The sequence below is a fragment of the Poromitra crassiceps genome (assembly GCF_964638095.1).
Source record: "Poromitra crassiceps genome assembly, chromosome: 30".
NCBI lineage: Eukaryota > Metazoa > Chordata > Actinopteri > Beryciformes > Melamphaidae > Poromitra > Poromitra crassiceps.
The window spans coordinates 12,808,020-12,831,255 of record NC_139652.1 but is presented as its reverse complement, the minus strand read 5'-3'; the positions used below and the strand labels follow the sequence as shown (position 1 = coordinate 12,831,255).

General features: G+C 45.5%; 2 protein-coding genes across 2 annotated transcripts in view; one reads left to right on the top strand and one right to left on the bottom strand.

Moving 5' to 3' along the window:
- The window catches only part of tmem117 (transmembrane protein 117), a gene marked incomplete at both ends in the record, with an annotated part of 59,887 nt that overhangs the window by 24,204 nt on the left and 12,447 nt on the right, over positions 1–23,236 (bottom strand). Inside the window, one exon of the mRNA XM_083663002.1 lies at positions 12,809–12,941. Coding sequence (XP_083519128.1) covers positions 12,809–12,941 — 133 coding nt within the window. The remainder of the gene's footprint in view (positions 1–12,808; positions 12,942–23,236) is intronic.
- LOC310800629 (P2Y purinoceptor 1-like) lies at positions 17,906–21,517 on the top strand (the record flags this gene model as incomplete). Its single annotated transcript, XM_083663258.1, has 2 exons — positions 17,906–17,920; positions 20,462–21,517. 2 exons carry the CDS (start codon positions 17,906–17,908, stop codon positions 21,515–21,517), a joined length of 1,071 nt encoding a protein of 356 aa, XP_083519384.1.

Below are 23,236 nucleotides of genomic sequence, written 5' to 3'. Positions count from 1 at the left end.
AAATGTGAACTATGACACTATGCAAAACAAGAATTGTGTTAGTGCTGCTGCTATGGGAGAAGTGTGGGCGGCTGGCCCTGTGTCTAGACATTTTATTTATATTTGAAGCACCTGTAAAAAGCCATTCCGCCCTCTCATTTCATCAATAATGTACAGTCAGCGCCACACAGTGCCAATTAACACTTTTTTTGCAATGTCATCCTTCGCCATAAGCCAAGCACTTTCTCCACCTCCGCACACACATTCATCCATTTTTAAAAAACGTTTATGGCTCAATTTCATTTTCCCCCCTCTCTCTCAAAGTCGCAACTTTCACGGCTTTCCAAAGCCTCATGGGAGCGCCCGTAATTACAGTAGGGGTTTAAAATGGCTGCTGCTGAGAGAGAGCTTTCACACGCCATCAAATACCTGGCTGCAACCCCATCGCTCCTCATAGTCACACTGTCCAACCTGGAGGTGCAGCACAGTAGTGTACAGTGTTGGGGGTAACTCATTACAAAAGTAACACATTACATGTAATATATTACTTTTAGCAGTAACTCAGTAATATAGCTTATTACTTATAGGATTTCAATAATATTATACCAGTTACTTTGTCAAGTAACTCAAGTTACAAATTGAGTTACATTTTATTAAATCAAAGCACATATTTAAAAAAGATACAATCATTTCCTAATCAAACTGTGTGTTTTTATACAAATAACCACTATAGATGACAATAACAAAGGAAAAGAATAACATTTATAATTTTGGATTGTTTACACTGACTTCAAGACGGTTTAAATTATTTTTCGGGATGGTTCCGGGGCGGCGATGTCATTCTGCTGCTGCTGTTGTTTTGGTGAAAGTAATGCAAAAGTAGTGTAATAAGTAACGAGTTACTCTACACAGACAGTAATATTGTAAAGTAACTTATTACTTTTAAATGAAAGTAACTAGTAATATGTAGTATATTACATTTTGAAAGTAACTTGCCCAACACTGGTAGTGTACCTCCCTCCATACTGGCTTTTGTCAGCCTGTTTTCTCTGTCAGACAGCCGGTGATTTAGTGACAGTGGGTGTGATTGAGTGACCTCTCCTGCCCTATAAAGGCTGGACTCATTCACAACATTATATTGGGTCCTTGGCTGCATTGAAATGCATTGCCTGTCTCCCCCCCTCCTGCCCTCTGTCTCCCCCCCCCTCCTGCCCTCTGTCTCCCCCCCTCCTGCCCTTACAGTACCCAACAAGCTATTTACAGTACAGAGCACTGAGCAGCAGTAGTTACCAGAGCGCATAAAGCTGTCAATACGGGCGCGCTTCACTATCACTATGCCGTCTCTCCCAAGGCGACTTCAAACCTCAATCTCAATTCATCACTCGGCACAGAATCGCCCCACGTATTGTATTAAACTGGCTGGAGATTGAGTCCTTTCGCCTCTTATCATTCCCCAGGCTCAGGAGGGAGTGAATAACCATCAGGCAGTATCCCGGACAGCTCAGGAGGAGGGAGTGAATAACCATCAGGCAGTACCCCGGACAGCTCAGGAGGAGGGAGTGAATAACCATCAGGCAGTATCCCGGACAGCTCAGGAGGAGGGAGTGAATAACCATCAGGCAGTATCCAGGACAGGCTCAGGAGGGAGTGAATAACCATCAGGCAGTATCCCGGACAGCTCAGGAGGAGGGAGTGAATAACCATCAAGCAGTATCCTGGACAGCTCAGGAGGAGGGAGTGAATAACCATCAGGCAGTATCCCGGACAGCTCAGGAGGGAGTGAATAACCATCAGGCAGTATCCCGGACAGCTCAGGAGGAGGGAGTGAATAACCATCAGGCAGTATCCTGGACAGCTCGGGAGGGAGTGAATAACCATCAGGCAGTATCCTGGACAGCTCAGGAGGGAGTGAATAACCATCAGGCAGTATCGAGGACAGGCTCAGGAGGGAGTGAATAACCATCAGGCAGTATCCCGGACAGCTCAGGAGGAGGGAGTGAATAACCATCAGGCAGTATCCTGGACAGCTCGGGAGGGAGTGAATAACCATCAGGCAGTATCCTGGACAGCTCAGGAGGGAGTGAATAACCATCAGGCAGTATCCCGGACAGCTCAGGAGGGAGTGAATAACCATCAGGCAGTATCCCGGACAGCTCAGGAGGGAGTGAATAACCATCAGGCAGTATCCAGGACAGGCTCAGGAGGGAGTGAATAACCATCAGGCAGTACCCCGGACAGCTCAGGAGGAGGGAGTGAATAACCATCAGGCAGTATCCCGGACAACTCAGGAGGGAGTGAATAACCATCAGGCAGTATCCCGGACAGCTCAGGAGGAGGGAGTGAATAACCATCAGGCAGTATCCCGGACAGCTCAGGAGGAGGGAGTGAATAACCATCAGGCAGTATCCCGGACAGCTCAGGAGGGAGTGAATAACCATCAGGCAGTATCCCGGACAGGCTCAGGAGGGAGTGAATAACCATCAGGCAGTAGGGCTGCAACAACTAATCGATTAAATCGATTAAAATCGATGATTAAATTCGTTGGCAACGAATTTGATTATCGATTCGTTGCCTCGCGATTAGTTGGACCGCAGAGCCATCTGTTTTGTTGATATTAACAACAGCTGCTGCGGCGCAGTGCTGGCTACGTCACTCCCTGGCCCCGCTGTCGCGGAGCCGACTAGGTCACTCTCCTTGCGCACGCGCAGTAAACGACAAACAAGTTGAGAACGAGAAAGCAGCTTGACCGAAAACTTCACAAGTTTGGGAGCACTTCATATTAACTGGAAATAAAAAGTCTGTTACGTGCAAAATGTGCAAAGCCGATCTTGCATGGCATGGAAGCACAACGGCCCTGCGTGAACACCTTAAACACAAACATGTTGGATCATTGGATGATGGTGAAGGGAGCTCAGGAGCCGGGTAAGTTAACTTAACTTAGCGTTATACTACTACAAACTCGATATGCATGTAAACTAATGTTACATTATTAGACCCATGTGTATTGTTGTTTGAAGTGGAAATGTTCGTCTCACAGCAGATAGTTTGTTTTGTTTATCTAACGTTAACAGGCGATGCGCCCGCACCCAGGTCGACAACGTTAACGTTATAGCCGACCGGCTCGTTAACGTTACGTTAGCTTGCTAACGTAGTGGTAGAGCAGTGGTATGTAAACTCAGATAGTTTGTTTCGTTTATCTAACGTTAACAGCTGATGCGCCCGCACCCAGGTCGACAAGCATGGTGTGTTAAGCCGACCGGCTAGTTAACGTTACGTTAGCTTGCTAACGTTAATGGTAGAGCAGACTTGGTATGTAAACTAAAAGAGGGGTTGTTGTCCCTTGTTCATTGGTGTGTGTGCTACACTACAGCTGCTACAGTCTGTCTGCTTGTGTCTACTATAGCTGCTACAGTCTGTTTGTGTCTACTATAGCTGCTACAGTGTGTCTGTTTGTGTCTACTATAGCTGCTACAGTCTGTTTGTGTCTACAGGGCTGGGTTGTCTCTGTATTTAGCAGACTCACATTGTACTCATCCTGTGGGCTAGTCTGTGTTGCGTATAGGTTCTGTTGTGGAGAGGATCTCTCGACTTGGCCTGCTCTTTCTGTGTTGATTGGGTCATGCAGGCAAACTCCCTGACCACCATGCCTCTGCACGAGAGACATACAGCTCCCAACATCGCAGAGTGGTTGGAGGAGGTTGTAGCTAGATTTGAAATTCCTCCTAGCACTTTATTTAAGAAGATATGAAGATATCTTTTGCACTTACACCATACATTTGTATGTATTTTGTATTCGTTCATGCCGTGTCAAAGCTATTTGATGTAGCAAAGCCCGGTGGGTTTTTGTTTAACAAAAAAAAAGTTGTTTTTCAATAAACGGATGGAAACAATATCAGTGCATTTTTTTATCTGATTAATCGATTAATCGACAACTAACCCTACTGATTAATCGATTATCAAAATAATCGTTAGTTGCAGCCCTATCAGGCAGTATCCCGGACAGCTCAGGAGGAGGGAGTGAATAACCATCAGGCAGTATCCAGGACAGCTCAGGAGGGAGTGAATAACCATCAGGCAGTATCCAGGACAGCTCAGGAGGGAGTGAATAACCATCAGGCAGTATCCCGGACAGCTCAGGAGGAGGGAGTGAATAACCATCAGGCAGTATCCAGGACAGCTCAGGAGGGAGTGAATAACCATCAGGCAGTATCCCGGACAGCTCAGGAGGAGGGAGTGAATAACCATCAGGCAGTATCCAGGACAGCTCAGGAGGGAGTGAATAACCATCAGGCAGTATCCCGGACAGCACTGTATGGAAGCCTCTGATCAATGAAAACGGCAAGGTCCAAAATGAACTGTCCTCATGCAACCTTATAAATCTCTTTGTGGCTTTTCATTTCCACACTGTAGCTTATATACGCACACAAACACTCAAGCACACACACGTAATAATGTCAGGCAAGTGGTAAGACAATTAATTGCTTCAAAAACAGATAGACTGGAAAAGGCCTTTTTTTTGTTAGCTTGAAAATTGCTCTGCACTGTATGGTATTTAGAAATGTCAAGTTTTATGAATCAGTCGCAATGGAAAATTGGCTACAGAACATCAATTAGAGCTTATGCAGCGTGGCAACGCCACATGATGCAAAACCACGCGGCTTCCAAACAATCCTATTCAAATGCTATCAAACACATTCATCGCTGATGTGAAACATCATGAAGAGGCAATGGAGGCGGTGTGGATGTGCGTGCGTACACACACACACACACACACACACACACACACACACACACACACACACACACACACACACACACACACACTCATAAGCACATACATACACACACACACACACACACACACACACACACACACACTCATCAGCACATACATACACACACACACACACACACACACACACACACACACGAACGCATGTACGACACACACACACACACACACACACACACACACACACACACACACACACTCATAAGCACATACATACACACACACACACACACACACACACACACACACACACACACACACGAACGCATGTACGACACACACACACACACACACACACACACGAACGCATGCACGACACACACACACACACACGAACGCATGTACGACACACACACACACACACACGAACGCATGTACGACACACACACACACACACACACACACACACACACTCATAAGCACATACACACACACACTCATAAGCACATACACACACACACACACACACACACACACAAACACAGACACTCATAAGCACATACATACACACACACACACACACACACACACACTCATAAGCACATACACGTACACAAACAAGCAATCCATCTCAGCTGCCGCACGCACCCGCACTCACGATGCACCTCCCCTGCTGCACCCTATATACATGATTCCCAGGGGACGCACACAGCTGTCAAGGTTATGATGTCTGCTGTTTACAACTGCGGCTGTCTCTCTCTCTAGATGACCTATGAGGAGGTCTGAGGCTCCACCCCCCGCTGAGGCTCCACCCCCCGCTGAGGCTCCACCCCCCCCCCCCCCCCCACAGGGTGATCTGAGAGGAAATAACTGATCTCACCGGCTCGGATAGCACACAAGTGTGCATTACACTTGACTTCATACACTTGGATTTTTGCTCATTTGTGAGATTACAACTAAATGTGCACGTCTAAATGTGCACGTCTAAATGTGCACGTGTAAATGTGCACGTGTAAATGTGCACGTGTAAATGTCCACGTCTAAATGTGCACGTGTAAATGTGCACGTGTAAATGTGCACGTGTAAATGTGCACGTGTAAATGTGCACGTCTAAATGTGCACGTGTAAATGTGCACGTGTAGGAGTGTGAAAGACAAGGAAGTAATCAGCTGCCGAGGAAATGTCTGTGTGAATGAGAGAGGCGGAGATAGATCAATTAATCAAAATGGAAATGACAATACATGCAAGCTTTTAACGACAGCTTCCTCAGCGATGTGTTCAGGTGTTGTTCTGGAAATACCTGGCCTGCAAATTGAGTGACACATAGGGATGGGGCCGATCCGATCCAATATCGGTATCGGGTGCCGATATGGCACTAATTCACGGATCGGATCGGATTTTTTTTTTTTTGCAATCCCAGCGCACAGCTGGCCGTAATTTGTATAACAATGTATAATAGTATCTTTCTTTGCCTTGTATATTTTCTTAATTTTGTCTGCTTTTTGCAAAGTATTTAAAAAACAAAAACTTTAATTGGCCAAATCTTTGCCTATACTGTATATTCAAAAAAATATTGGTATCGGCATAATATCGGTATCGGCAGATATCCAAATTCAGGTATTGGAATTGGATCGGAAGTGAAAAAAGTGGATCGGTGCATCCCTAGTGACACATCAGTATATTCACAAGCATCTATCTTTATTATCACCCTGCCTTGTGTCCCAACATGAGGCGGGGAAATAAACGATGTTGAATAAGCCATCACAACACAATCCAGTGCTGTAGTACTCCAGTGCAGGACTACATGTCACCTACATGTGGATTCACGCTCATGTTCAGTAACCCTGGCCTCCGACTCAGGTAATGACTCGACTCCGACTCTTCTTTGGTGACTCGGACTCGAGATATAGTGACCACTAGACTACAACACTGTCTGTCACAATCCCATATCCCAATCACAATGAATACGGAGCGACCAGATCCTCCAACCGGTTAGAAATGTCCTGCTAGAAGCAGCGGGAAGTCCTGTCTCTGACTGCGTGCAACAGGAGGAATCTACACAACATGCAATTTATTCAGCCTTCTAAATCCACTTGTCCATGGTATCACCCCAGCTCAACACCAGACAAGCAAACACACACACACGAGTGGGACTACCACGCAGCACAGCAGGATCATGGTAAACAAAGACAACACTCTAACATGTGCTCTAATCCTGCTCAGTTCTCCGTTTCTCTGTCGGCCATCTTCAGATATCCACTAAGTGCATCTCTCCTTCCATCCCCTTCATTTGCTCAATTGTCACTCCTTTACATCCCTACCTACCAACTTGTGCCGATTTCAGAGTACCAGTTACCTTGAGCAAAATGATAATCAGTATACGATATTAACTTTTTTTTTAAAGACTTAAAAAAAACTTCTGTAAAATGCTTTAGTTGCTTAAAACGAAATTAATCAGTTACATAAATCGTTTGACAAAATGTAGCTTATATCAAGTTTAGCTTATAGAAATAGCTTATACAAACTGTAATGAGAGTTTTAAACAACACAAATAAAAACACAAACAACAGCATCTCTAACATAAAGTCAAATGTCTCTCTTATTAAGGTGCGTTCACACCGAGATATTTATTTCTCGCTCTGTCGCTCAAGTCAACCCTTTGGAATCGCTCTGTCGCTCTGTTTAAATCGCTCATCAACAGGCACACGAAATGACGGACATGTGGGGGATATAACGTTACGCAATGTCATGATATTTGTCCACTACGAGCCACCGTCATTGTTTACAAGCTAAAGCCTATCAGCGTGCTCCTAATGCGAGCTCCATACCGGTAGTACAGACTTCACTTCATGTCAGCTGTCAGCCTGTCAATGCGGTTTGTTGCCACACAATAAACCAGCGGTTTGTTCCAAGCCAGTGTGATCCTTGACTCACTCTCACACGGCAGCCAATCAGCGTTGAGTGGCGAGCGACTGATGCCAGCGTATTTTCGCTCGAGTTGGGATATTTCATCTCGAGCGACGAGCGTATTTTCTCCCTATCGCTCTGTCTCTGTCGCTCGGACGCCCAGTGATTTTTCTCCCGGGCGAATATACGCTCAATCGCTCGTTTGCATTGACTTTGTATGTAAACTCGACGCCAGCGAAAAACTTTAATAGGTCGGTGTGAACGCACCTTTAAGTTAAAACTGTCCTGTATCCACTTGAACATGAATAACAGTTAGAGTGCAAAATAAATCAATGACAAGAGTCTTGGTTATAAAATAATGGCAGTGTCATAACTTACCCTTTTTTTTATCACAATATATAGTAATCCTGATTATTGTCCTATATTATCTCTACTACAGAACTCCATTCATCCAACCATCCCTCAGTCCCTCTACCTACTGCAGCCATTCCCTGGAGGCCACTGGTGGGCCGCTTGCAAGTGGGCTGCCAAAGCATTTGTAAAACATTACGATCTTTGTCTCTGATGAAGACACAGTAGTGTCGAAACGTTAAGTTGAATAAAAACTTCATTATACACTTGATCTGTGTGCTCCAGTACCTTTTGGATTACATCCAATTATCTATATTATGATCTTTGTGTGTGTGTGTGTGTGTGTGTGTGTGTGTGTGTGTGTGTGTGTGTGTGTGTGTGTGTGTGTGTGTGTGTGTGTGTGTGTGTGTGTGTGTGTGTGTGTGTGTGTGTGTGTGTGTGTGTCGGGGGGGGGGGGGGTTAATAATTATTATTATGTACGAGGATTTATTTCTCCATTGCTGAATGATACAGTTATTTAATTTGTATTCAATTGTGTGTTAATTAGCCTATTGCAGACAACCCTTCACTTTCAGTTTCCGATTTCTGTGTGGTGCTGATGGACAGCTCCTTTCATTGTTCAAATGTGTAAAAAGTGCTCCGAGAACAGAACACATTATTTGGCACATTTTCCGAGATTTCCAAGTGAGAGGGAAAAGATGGGGAAGCGCTGCTCTACTGGGTAAGAACAAGAGAAGCATAGAGATCCTCCTTCCCCTCCACCTTACACAGCTTTTTCTGGGCCCCCCGTCCCACTAACAGCTCTCTGTTATATTCCCCACACAACGCTCCACCGCCACCACCCAAATCTGCATACGCCCACCACCCACTTTCTCTAAATTGGGCATGATTAATGTGCTGCGCCACGCATTGGGCCATCTTAATTAAATAACACCATCTAATTAGGGGCTGGGTTCTGGCTCCTAATGGCTGCCGTAAGATGTTGGAATGGGATTGTGTGGCTGGCGTGACAGAACGTCTAGCGAAGGCCATCAAACTCCCTGGGCGGTCACACTCCCTTGGCTTCACGCAAACAGCCCCCCTAATCTGACAGTTACATTAAAATGCAAATAGCACCAGATGTGAGCGCCTTGGTAACAAGTGTGGATTACCGCCCCCCCGGGAGCCACAATGAGGGGGCCGGGCGCTTTTTCCTGATATGACATACGCTATAGGGGTAGCACGCTAGCTTGATAGCTGTTGACCTAGAAGTGCCCGTTTAAACATTAGCTTATCGTGGCAACACGTGTAAGATCACCTGGAAAATCTCTTTGAATTGAACGATAATGGCATCGCGGAATCAATTTCGCACGACTAATCATGATGAATAAATATGTCACGCAAAACATTATATAGGCGCGAATCTCTTGTCAATGCTTGTTTACCCGACAAACTGTCACGAGGAGATAACGAATGGCGTCGTTTATCTTCTTTCCTTGTGAATATATCGCTGGCTTTAATTAAATCAAGAGCAGAAGCAACCGAAAAGGTCAAAGAAAATGAAAGCATATTAATGAGTGAGTGAAGGGCACAGGCAGCATACAACATCAGGTCACTCAGGGAAGACAGCAGGGGGACAGATGGCGTGTGCGCGCACACACAGACACACACACGCGCACGCACACGCACACACACACACACACGCACGCACGCACGCACGCACACACACACGCACACACACACACGCACACACGCACGCGCACATACACACGCATGCACGCGCACGCACACACACACACACATATGCACACGCACACGCACACACGCACGCACATTCACACACAGACACACACACACACACACACACACACAGAGACACACACACACACACACACACGCACACACACACACACACACACACACACACAGACACACACACACACACACACACACACAGAGACACACACACACACACACACACGCACACACACACACGCGCATGCACACTTTCTCTCTAACCCACATATACACTCTCTCCCACTCACACCAAAAATGCACACAATCTCTCTCTCACACACACACACACATACGCACACACACACACACACACACACACACACACACACACACACACACACACACACACACACACACACACACACACACACACACACACACACACACACGCGCGTGTCCTCCAGACAGCTAAGTTGGGCTGTGAGACAGGAACAATGTGTGGTGTGTGTGTGGGATGCCCAGGCCTCAGCCTCCCCCCGCAGAGCAGAGCCACCGTCATGCCTGCATGTGGAGCCCAGCTATTACCCGATGCCAAAATAGCTCCCCTTTAAAAACAGCTCTGGCTGCAGTAACAACAGCTCACAGTGGTTTGTCCTTTCAGGACAGATGAAAGGGAAAAAGTAGCATTCATTCCCCACAGAGGGGCCCGGCTACTGCCAGAAAGGGAGATTGTACTTCTCCTTTGTGCCGTGGCACACAGAGAACTACAACAGGCTCACACAGTGGGGTGAAGGAATCGGATTGGGGGGTGGGGGGGGGGGGGGGGTGCAAAAAGGGGCTTGGACACGGATCAAAACACTTGAGTTTCTCTGCATCATCAGGACCGGAGTACTTCTATCCTCCATCCTACTAGGGCTGGGTATCGCCACTGATTTCCCGATTCGATCCGATTCCGATGCACAAGAAGGTCCCAATTTCGATTAAATTTCCAATTCGATATCGATATTTCAGACAATACCAAATTTTGCTTGGATATGAAAGAGATCCTCAAAGATCTAATGCTGTAAATTGTACAACGAACGAACCCTCTCTGGTGCATTATTAAAAAAACAATTCATTACGAGATCTCGTTGTGCTAAGAAACCAAACCGCGTGAGTCTAACGGGGTTTAAAGCGTCAAGCATCCACGGGGGGGAAAAGGCCTTATATTAAGAGATCGATATTGGGGATTTATGAATCCATATCAGTTCCTTCAAATGGATATCGATTCGATATCGATATATGGATTTTTCTTTTTAACCCAGCCCTTAACATCCTACCCTCCTCCATTTCCCCCTCCTCCGTTTCCCCACCCTCCTCCCCCCTGGTCGCCTTTCTGCTAACTCTGCTGCATCTGTGCTATATTCCAGCCGGGAGGCAGGGAGGGAGGGGGGCACGTCCTGGCAGAGTGTGAACACTGCTCTTACATGTGGGCCCTCGACAGAGATGTGAACACTAATGGTTCTTGGCAGGGCCCGGGCGCTGCGCCGGACACACTACTGGAGCAGAAAGAAAACAAAGACGGGCAGAGTGGGGGGAAGAAAGAGGGGCAAACGGGTGCAGAGGGCTCACTTGCTTGCTACAACAGCGCCATCTGTCTTTGCAACGACAGCTTTGCAGGGAAAAATAACCCATGTCACTGCACACCACCACCACGCACACACCCAAAACAAATAATTATGGATGGGGTTTATTGTTATGTCAGCCCACCATGTCATTGTTTAATAATAGGTTGTTATGGATGTAACTCGCTACATCTAGACAAGTGATGCAGCACATATGAATGAGACGGTTGTGTGACTCGTGCATGTTAGAAGAAGCATATAGATTGGGCCTATATATGTGGTGCATCTCTCAAACTGACAGAGTAACTCATTATTTTCCTCTTAGTAATATCTTGGATGTCGTATAGAGTGACACATTCTTGACACTTTAAAAATGCGGCGAGAGAACAAAAAAAAGGCGCTCTCTCTCTCTCTCTCTCTCTCTGTGTGTGTTTCAAAGCAGAAAAGAAAAGGGATCCTCGTTGTGACAGACGCACTCGGCGCGACTGCAAATGGAACTTTCTCCTGAGTGAGCAACATTCATCGTCTCGGCGGACCTGCCCCTCTCTGCTCAGCCATGCGCTCCTTCCTGTGCCTCCTCGGCCAACAGCCAGCCAGAGAGCAAGACAAGATGGATGCCGGTGTCGGGCGGGCGCGCGGGGCCAGAGTGACGGATGGGCTGATTATACAAACTCATCCCTCTGGCTGGAGAAAAAGCCCCAACACCTTTTTAGCCTGCTATAGCTAATAGCCTTCGTCGCACGCCTCTGCCTTATGGATAGTGGAAAAGCCCGGTGTTAATATGTGGGGAGGGGGGGAAGCATTATATGGACAGATCCTCATGACAACCCTGGCCTCCCTCTTTGACAGCGTGCACTTGAACAGACACCTGCCACACAGCCCAAACAAACAAAAAGGTAAATCACCCCCCTGGCGAGCGCATGGCTGGCTGGCTGGCTGTCTGGCTGACTGGCTGGTTGGCTGGCTGGCTGGCTGGCTGTCTGGCTGGCTGGCTGGCTGGCTGGCTGGCTTCAAGGACATGTTTTCCTCCCCCCCCGATGGACACATTGCAAATGTGTAAACGGATTTCTGTCACCGACCTGACGTGTGGGCGTCAAGCTCTGCTGTGCACCGGCGTGGTTTCTCACTAGGTAATCCCGGGCAACAGGAACAGGGGGCAAAGGAGGACAGAAACGCGACAGACAAGGCCAATCATCTTGAGTTTTTTTTGGCCAGAGCTGTCCAAAAAAATAAAGTCAAGATCTTCACGGGAGATGAGTGTGTGGGTGTTGAAGGTGATCTTTCAGGATTAACCACCCCCCACCCGCTCGCTCGCCTACCCTATGTGCGATTTTAGCTCTGGGTTGATTGATCAGACTGGTATCTTTTAGCTCTGGGTTGATTGATCAGACTGGTATTGAGTCTCTCTGCTGGGGCCCGAGACGTTTGGATCAATCACGCCGGCCAAATGGCTCGGACAAAATGGAAGTCGAGAATGAGCAAAAAGGCGAAAAGAGAGAGATGGGAAGGGCTTACTTACCCCATGCTCCCGGCCATCAGCAGGAACAGGTTGTAGATGTGCGAGAAGATGAAGAGGAAGAGGATGGTGCTGAAGAACATGGTCATCCAGGAGCCGTGATCTTCGCGGAACATCTTCAGGCGCAGGTATCGACCTAGAGGGAGGGAAGCATGACAAGAGGAACACTGCTGATCAGCGAGCGCTCCACAGTCAGGCACGCATGCAGTCAACCTTTTCTAACACGACGGATACGGAACGAAGACGAAAGGAGACAAGTTACTCGCACACATCAATAACGTCCTATTGTGTCCGACACGTGCCCTTTAGGCAATGAAATGATGATTAAAAGAGCACTTTGAGGTGTCACTTCCCTTCCCTGAGGTCATTTTCTCTCCCTGGCTAATTTCCATATAGCGGATCATGCTTGATACACTAACGATCACTATATCAATCTCAATCAATTCAATTAAAATTTCAATTGAATTATCTTCAACCAATCCCAACAGAGAATATTCAACACACTTATTTTCCAGGCGGCATCTGGTGCACTTGAACCCTGGAATGATGCTCTCTTGTGTTTCACCAGGTGAGTTCAGCCTGATTAGAGCGATTATTCAAACATTTTCTGACCCGTGCTGTTTTTCTTATTCTCTCCTGGCTCGGAATCTAATTACGGGGGAAAAACTCTGAGGCACAGAGTGAGATTGATGCAGATAGCCAGCCTTCTGCACGGAATACATAATCATACAAGCTTGTCCTCTGGCGGCGGCGCTACTCCTTAAAACTCATGAGGAAGTTCTATAAGGCAGGCACGCTACCTTGAAAAGACTATACTGACGGTGTGTGTGAGTCCTCGGTGCCTCGCTATCAGTATGACGAGTCAATTCTCATTTGATTATTCATAGTGACAACAAGCAGGAAAATGTAATTCACAAATTTGACAGTGCGGTCAAAGTGAGATGAAAAAGCATGACATAAGGGAGGTACGGTGGTGCAGTGGTAAGCACTATCGCCTCACAGCTCGAAGGTCGTGGATTCGATTCCCACCTGGGGACGAGGTGAACGCTGAAGGAATGCGTGCCCGTCCGCATGTCCTCGAGTGCCCACCGCCCGGGTGGGGTCGGCAAAAGGGCCTTTCTGTGTGGAGTTTGCATGTTCTCCCCGTGCCTCCCGGGGGTTTCCTTCATATAGGAACCCCCTTCACAAAAACATGCAATATCCTGGTTGCTAATGTGGTTCCTCCTCTGGTCGTTCAGGGCGCCTGTTCAGAGGGAGGGGAACTGGTTGGAATAGCGTGAACCTCCCACGTGCTATGTCCTACCGGTGAAGCTTCCTCTGTCAGGTGAAAAGAAGCGGCTGGCTGACTGCCCATGTCTCGGAGGAAGCATGGAGCCAGTCTCGGCTCTCCCCAGATCGGCAGAGGATGGAGTAGCAACCAGCATTGAGAAATCAAGTGAGCACTAATGGGGGATAAAATGGGATAAAGAAATCGGGAAAAAAAAAAAAGCATGACATAAATCCCTGACAGTTGATGCCCACCAAAATGACATTATTACCCCTCGAGAGATGTGGAATAACAACACGTGATGCCGTTTGGTATGCGTAATGTATTATAATTACACAACAGCTGTCAGAGTCCTTGATCTGCCTCCCACACTGCTCATGTAGCAAACGCAATCTACCACACAAAGTAATGGTGGTGGCAATCTGGGCACCGTCTGGAGAGTTGGAAAGAACTCTTTCCAAATCGGCAGACTGTGCCTAGATTGCGTCCGCCATTACTCAGTCCTTGGTTGCATAATAATTCTTGCTATATTTTCAAACCTTGACGTACAACAAGATGCGTGGGCCTTGGCCACAATGCATGAGTGAGAGTGAGAGTTCCAGGGAGGAAGTGTTCCATTCATGGTTCATGTAGTTTTCGGACACAATCTGAACAACGATGTGGTAAAGCCGACCCATCTCTCCAAGGACGTTTCATTAAATGTTAATCAAGAAAGAACCAAGAAATCCTCTTTGACCAAAGTCAGCTATTATTTCAACCCCACTTCCCACCATGCGACACGTGTCTCACGCACAGTCTGTGCCAAGGCTCTCGCTCCGTTTCAACGCTGCGAGCCCTGAGCGCACGCCAGAAGCAGCCATCTTCCTCGGAACGACTCTTTTGTTTTTTCTCTCCTGCAGCCCCAGCCAGCCTCCCTTTGAGTTACAGCCCCTGGGAGAACGCTTTGTGTTTGTGTCCACACACACACAGCCAGAAAGACAGCCAAGCACAATGCTCCATTTATTTTCCCATTACAGCCTTTTTACATGCTGTTCAGTCTCAGCTGTTCAATCTGTTTGCTCACTATAGCCTCTCGCACAGACAAACAAAGATGTGCAGATGAAGGGTTAATCATACTAACAAAGACGTGGAGATTCCTATGGAGATGAAAGATGTGGAGATTCCTATGGAGATGAAGGGTTAATCTGCAGCCATAATAATAAAGATGTGGAGATTCCTATGGAGATGAAGGGTTAATCTGCAGCCATAATAATAAAGATGTGGAGATTCCTATGGAGATGAAGGGTTAATCTGCAGCCATAATAATAAAGATGTGGAGATTCCTATGGAGATGAAGGGTTAATCTCCAGTCATAATAATAATAAAGATGTGGAGATTCCTATGGAGATGAAGGGTTAATCTCCAGTCATAATAATAAAGATGTGGAGATTCCTATGGAGATGAAGGGTTAATCTCCAGTCATAATAACAAAGATGTGGAGATTCCTATGGAGATGAAGGGTTAATCTCCAGTCATAATAATAATAAAGATGTGGAGATTCCTATGGAGATGAAGGGTTAATCTGCAGTCATAATAATAAAGATGTGGAGATTCCTATGGAGATGAAGGGTTAATCTCCAGTCATAATAATAAAGATGTGGAGATTCATATGGAGATGAAGGGTTAATCTCCAGTCATAATAATAAAGATGTGGAGATTCCTATGCAGATGAAGGGTTAATCTGCAGTCATAATAATAAAGATGTGGAGATTCCTATGCAGATGAAGGGTTAATCTGCAGTCATAATAATAAAGATGTGGAGATTCATATGCAGATGAAGGGTTAATCTCCAGTCATAATAATAAAAATGTGGAGATTCCTTCCTATGCAGATGAAGGGTTAATCTCCAGTCATAATAACAAAGATGTGGAGATTCCTATGGAGATGAAGGGTTAATCTCCAGTCATAATAATAATAAAGATGTGGAGATTCCTATGGAGATGAAGGGTTAATCTCCAGTCATAATAATAAAGATGTGGAGATTCCTATGGAGATGAAGGGTTAATCTCCAGTCATAATAATAAAGATGTGGAGATTCATATGGAGATGAGGGGTTAATCTCCAGTCATAATAGTAAAGATGTGGAGATTGATTCCTATGGAGATGAAGGGTTAATCTCCAGTCATAATAATAAAGATGTGGAGATTCTTATGGAGATGAAGGGTTAATCTCCAGTCATAATAATAAAGATGTGGAGATTCCTATGGAGATGAAGGGTTAATCTCCAGTCATAATAATAAAGATGTGGAGATTCCTATGGAGATGAGGGGTTAATCTCCAGTCATAATAATAAAGATGTGGAGATTCCTATGGAGATGAAGGGTTAATCTCCAGTCATAATAATAAAGATGTGGAGATTCCTATGGAGATGAAGGGTTAATCTCCAGTCATAATAATAAAGATGTGGAGATTCCTATGGAGATGAAGGGTTAATCTCCAGTCATACTAACAAAGACGTGGAGATTCCTATGGAGATGAAGGGTTAATCTCCAGTCATAATAACAAAGATGTGGAGATTCCTATGGAGATGAAGGGTTAATCTCCAGTCATAATAATAAAGATGTGGAGATTCCTATGGAGATGAAGGGTTAATCTCCAGTCATAATAATAAAGATGTGGAGATTCCTATGGAGATGAAGGGTTAATCTCCAGCCATAATAACAAAGATGTGGAGATTCCTATGGAGATGAAGGGTTAATCTCCAGTCATAATAGTAAAGATGTGGAGATTCCTATGGAGATGAAGGGTTAATCTCCAGTCATAATAATAAAGACGTGGAGATTCCTATGGAGATGAAGGGTTAATCTCCAGTCATAATAATACAGATGTGGAGATTCCTATGGAGATGAAGGGTTAATCTCCAGTCATAATGAATACCGATTACCGACCTCCTGTTGTCGTTTCAAGCATGAGCACACAGTGTATCGTATAGATGCGCCAATACGCCATAGAAACCAATAGATGTGCGGTGGGATCTTGAACTATTGTTATTTACCGATCGAGAACTCCATTGTACCGAATACGAACATAAATATTCCGTCCATAACGACATTCAACGGCGATACGTTTTGAAGTTGTATGCAACAGCAAGTGTGCATGCCTGCCTAGCGCACGCACGGCCATACGTCTTGCTCTGTGGTATTTCAGGGCTCATCACGGCTGCATAATTGAATTGACTTGCATGGCTGAACTTAATTGGCTGCAGTGCCAACGAGCCCGGGCTTGGATGTGGGTGCAGAGTGGTGTATCGGCACATCTGACTTTTAAAGCCACTAGCTGCGCCAGCGAGCACGGCAGCACCTCTCACAGCCCGTAACAGGTATAGGATTTAACTAGGGGGGTGATTCAAGACCATTCATCGCACCCGCCGGCCCCCCACCCCTCCCATAGCACACCCCCATAAGGTGTGATTCACGAGCGCTACGACGAGGCTCGTCCCCCGCAGGTGACAGCAATACGAGCAACTTCACACACACACACACACACACACACACACACACACACACACACACACACACACACACACACACACACAGACACACACACAGACATTCTTTATGTCGCTCTCACTTTCACACACCCACACACACACACACACACACACACACACACACACACACGAGAAGCAGCTGTGTAGATTAACACACTTTTTATTTTTGAAACACTAAAGCAGGTAAGTCTGGTTCTTCCAAAGCCATATGCTCAGTGATTTTCTGTTTTGTCTTCAGTCCACACCTTCAAATTGTTGCCTGAAAATTAAACATGTAACCTTGTCTCCATCTAGTGGTGGTACAATGACATACTGGCAGGTACACACACACACAAGCTGCAACTAGCCTAAGATGACATCCTCAAAATTATTCTTTTGTCCCGTTTACTGTCATGGAAGACTAAAGGAACCAGAAAATATTCACATTTAAGAAGCTTTAACGGGATATATATATATATATTTTTAATTAGTCTAAGTGATTACCAGTAATCGATTATAATAAAAAAAAGGTGCCTATTTTCTGTCGATCGACCAATCAACTAATCGTTGCAGCTCAAACACAGTAAACAGAAACACACACACACACAGACACACACACACACACACACACACACACACACACACACACACACACACACACACACCTCATGTTGTATTTCATCATGTATTGTGCAAACTGCTTCTGCAAATTGATAACACACTTTCTGAAATATACTTTTCCTATAGCTTCTTTTTATTTTTAACCAGGGGAAGGTTTTGCTGAGCACACATGCTCTTTTTCAGCATCAGCCTACTTCAAATTCAAACAGTTACACATATTCACACACCTGGGAGCTCTCCTATACAACCCCCGTCTATATGAGAGCATTAACTCATGTTGTCACCATTATTTACATGTACATGCCTGGGGAAAAAAACCTGCAGCTCTGGGGATTATTTCCAAGGTTGTAAATGTAGGTTGTAAATATGGCCCGACCGATGCTGGATTTTTGGGGCGGATATACCGATATTAGGGAGTAATATGAGGGGAACTGGGGGGAATAGCGTGATCCTCTGACACGCTACGTCCTGCTGGTGAAACCCCTCACTGTCAGGTGAAAAGGTGAATCAATAATTCACTTTTTCTTCAAAATATGTCAACGAAGGCAACAATCCAATAAAACGTTGATATTGGTAAATACATATATGACATGATAAGGACAGGACACAGAAATGAACACAGACAGCAACCAATTAGTGGCACAAGACTGTCTGAGCATCTCCGCTGGTCGCTGGAGCAACTGGGGCTCGTTAAGTGCCTTATTCAAGGATAACTTGACAATAATTCTTAAGTAATGTCAAAAATATTGGTCATTAAAATTCCCTCCCCAGCCGGATTTTCCCAGGCAATCTGGGGATTCAAACTGGTGATCTTCCAGTTACAACCTTCTCGGACCAATAATGAGCTAATAACATTCTGGGGAACTCTCAGGCTATAAAGCCATTGCGGTATACTATCTACCGAATGTATGGCAGTTATCCAGTCCGCTGACACACAGGAGCCTTGGTGCCAGTAGATAGCTGAAATACAAACACACCTCGGTAGAAACTAGCACAGGCCATCGGTCACTGTGTGTGTGTGTGTGTGTGTGTGTGTGTGTGTGTGTGTGTGTCACACACACACACACACAGGCGGCATGTGGATATGACCCACATGTATGATCTCAGATGTTAGCTTTATCTTATTGTGTGTTTAATACACACACACACACACACACACACACACACACACACACACACACACACACACACACACACACACACACACACACACACACACACACACACACACACACACACACACACACACACACACACACACACACACACACACACACACACACACACACACACACAGTTAAGGCAGTACACCAGACAGCTCCAGACAGATGAGAAGGTCACAGCTGGTGGAGGTAGAGTGAGACGCGCTCGCTGCCTCTGCTCATCATGATACCACATTTCAGCAAACATTTCAGGCATTTCAACAACAACAACAACAACAACTCTGCGGGGAGCCAAGACGGTAAGAAAAGTCTCCCTGAAATCTCACTGTGAAGTAGCAAATCCTGCTTTGAATTAGCACACACAGTAGCAATATTCTACACAAGGTATGGCTTATCAAATGATTGTATACTATTTTACTACTATATTAGAAATAAACTTTGTTAAAATTGTTAGGAAATTATTTGAAAAATATAGTGCATAGCAAGTACTTTCCTTTTACTTTCTAAAATGATTAGTCTACTTACAGTAATAGCTGAGTATGTTCAAATCAATCAATGTCACCTTTCACATGTCTAAGAAGTCCCATACTGAAACATAGGCTTTATTCACACAGAATAACCACTGTCGTCACAAAATAGAATGTAAAAAGTTTCCATTTTCTGTCTTTCACTGGTCAAATAGGCAGAGGCTGACAGGCAGGGAGACAGAAAGACAGAGAGTCTGTAAAACGTGATCAAAGTGACGCTCAGCTGGACAAAATGAATAGACTATCTTTGATGAAGGCAAACACAGGCTGCCGTATTACGAGGTCATAGATCAACAGCTCCAGCTCGTTCATTGTTCGCTGCATTGAAGCATTTGCTTCCTGGAGACACTGCTGATGCTTGGACGCTGTGGAGCCCGCTCAGCTTGGGCTGTATTGAACATTTTGATTTGTGAATTGTTGTCATGCTGTAGAAAAAAAAAAAACCCCATCCGGGTATTAAAATAAAACAAAACACTAAGAACTATTATGGCAAATCTATCTGACTCAGGTCTGGCTGGCAATTGTCTAATAGGATTTCTCAAATGCTACTTCTCTAAATGTGTTAATCAGAGTAATGGCAAAATCGGTTCTTTCTCCTTTTCCCCCCAAATCTCAGAGGCCTTCCTGGAGTACCTGAACCGGTCGACGGTGTTCTGCGGCCAGTTTGAGAACGGCCAGTGGTACTGCTACGTCCTGCTGATCCTCTTCGCCTTCGCCCTGCCCGTGGGCATCCTGGGCAACGTCGCGGCGCTGATCAGCTACACGTGCTTCAGGAAAACCTCGAGCACCAGCAACGTTTTCCTATTGAACTTGGCCCTGTGCGACTCGGCCTGGATCCTCACCCTCCCCTTCAACATCTACTTCAGCCTGCAGAGGCCCTACCTCAGAGACATCCAGATCTTCTGCCAGTTCAAGAAGATCCTCTTCAACGTCAACATCTACGGCAGCATCCTCTTCCTCACTCTCATCAGTTTCGACCGCTACGCCGGGACGGTGCACCCCATCAGCTCCCTGCGGTGGTGGGACGTGGGCAAAGCCAAGTTGTGCGCGGCCTGCACGTGGGTGCTGCTCGTGCTGGGCTCCATCCCCGACTTGTTTGTGACGTTCGCCGTCCGGCGGCCGGGGAACGTCACCGTGTGCATGGACCACATCCAGGGCCCCTTCGTCTACGTCAAGACCATCACCATCGTCAGAACGGTCGTGGTCTTCCTTCTGCCCTTCAGCGTCATGCTCGTCTTTTACGCCATGACGGTGCGCGTGCTGCGGCGTCTCCCGAGCAGCAGGAGGAGCCGCCGAGGAGAGCCGCAGCAGCGGGCGGGGGGGAAGCCCATGCGGCTCATCACCGCCGCCCTGCTGGTCTTTGTGGTGTCCTTCGTGCCGTACCACGTCATGGTCATCACCCTGGTGTTCATGAGGATCCGCGGCCAGGTGACGCCGTGCAACACCGGCGTTCTCTACGCCTCCTACGAGTTCTTTGAGGCCGTGTGCAGCGTGAGCAGCTGCCTGGACCCGGTGCTGTACATCCTGGCTAGTGACAAGTTCCAGAGGAGGCTGCTGGCCTTGAGGAGAGACCAGTACAGGGGGGTGTGCTGCAGAGCCAGCAGGAGGGTCGGGGTGATTGAGTAGATACGATGCCCAATTTGACAAGCTAATTTCACTTAAGTGCATTTGGCTGTATCACTATCAGGCATGGGCCAGTATCAAATGTTAATGGTGCCAATTATGTTGGCCAAAAATATGCTAATAAACTGTATTATTGTGGAATTTAGATAAATTACTGTAGCTGAAGAAATGCCAAAACTAGGTAAAATCGCTGCATGTTTTGCACTTCTTTTTTTTTTACCGATATTGTAATAAAATATTCACACAATTGCACACTGAGCACTATAATGAACATATAGCATTTGTTCTGTTTCGATATTCATACTTGAATGTAGAGCCCGGCCGATACTGGATTTTTGAGGCCGATGCCGATACCGATATTGGGGAGTAAAAAAAATCTGATTATTACACAATGTTTTTGCAATGATCCTTCAAATATCAAACACTTGACAAAGATATGACTTGACAGGACTTGAGATATGTAATGTAGGCAGGATATTTTACAGCTTATCAATAAACTTGTCCAAAATGACATCAATGCAATGAAACAGTAAACTTAACTGGGGATGTAATCATTATAAATAACTAGAAATACAAAAACACAAATATATACCAAATATAAAATATAACTTGAATTAAGAAAAAAGATCAAATATACACAACATGTTGTCTATGACTTAAAAAATACAAAATAAAAAAATATCGGCATATCGGCCAACATATCGGCCGATACCGATATATCGGTTATCGGCCAATATCGGCCAATAATATCGGTGGACCGATATATGGGTCGGGCTCTACTTGAATGTATACATTGACCAGAGTAAAGTCAGACTCAATGTTAGTAACCATAGTAACATAGTAACATCTCCATTCAACTGTACTGTATATAGTGATATCAGTACACACAGTCCACTTTCCATTGACAGCCATTGTCAAAGGAGATTCAAATAATTTCCTAATGGAGTTCAATTTATGCTTCAGTTGAGATGAAAAGTATTATTGATTAAATGTACACATATAGTGATTTATTGATTCACGGTCCCTTAAATCACCTGGAAGACAGTATGATAAGAGAAGAGCATAGCCGAGTGAATACAACATCTTATTTTTCATTTTGAACAGCATTGGGATTAAACCCTGCTGTGGTCTTATCAGTGCAGCCCGGCAAACTGCCCACAAACAAACACCTCCTGATCTCATACAGTGCAGTGTGAAGCACACACTAGACATGGAAAAGTGTGATCAAAATGAAAAACCAAAACATGCCCTTGTTTGGCTCCTGCGTCCAATAAACTGATAACTGTGAGTAATCAGTTTATGGCAATAATCTGATTTCTGCGTTTACCTGCACTTTAATAATCCGACAATAGGAAAAACCCGGGTTTACATGATTCAGTCAATTAGTCGGATTTCTCTCCAGAAGGCGGCGGTAATTCAACTTTTTACATGCAACTTGTACATGCGCAGATGTATAAACCCACAAGAAACCTGATACGCTGTATACATGCACTCAAAAGACAGGTTATTGGCCAAAAACCTAGGTATGTTTATCGGTTCATTCATAACCCGATAACGGCCATAAACGGATAAAGCTTATCGGCTTATGCTGTTTACATGACCATTTGAATAATCAGGTAACTCCAGAAATCCGCTAATAAACTGTTTATTGTCTGCATGTAAACGCACTCATGCTGGCTTGCTGGGGGGACTAAGCAGGGCTGACTGTGGTTAGCCCATGTG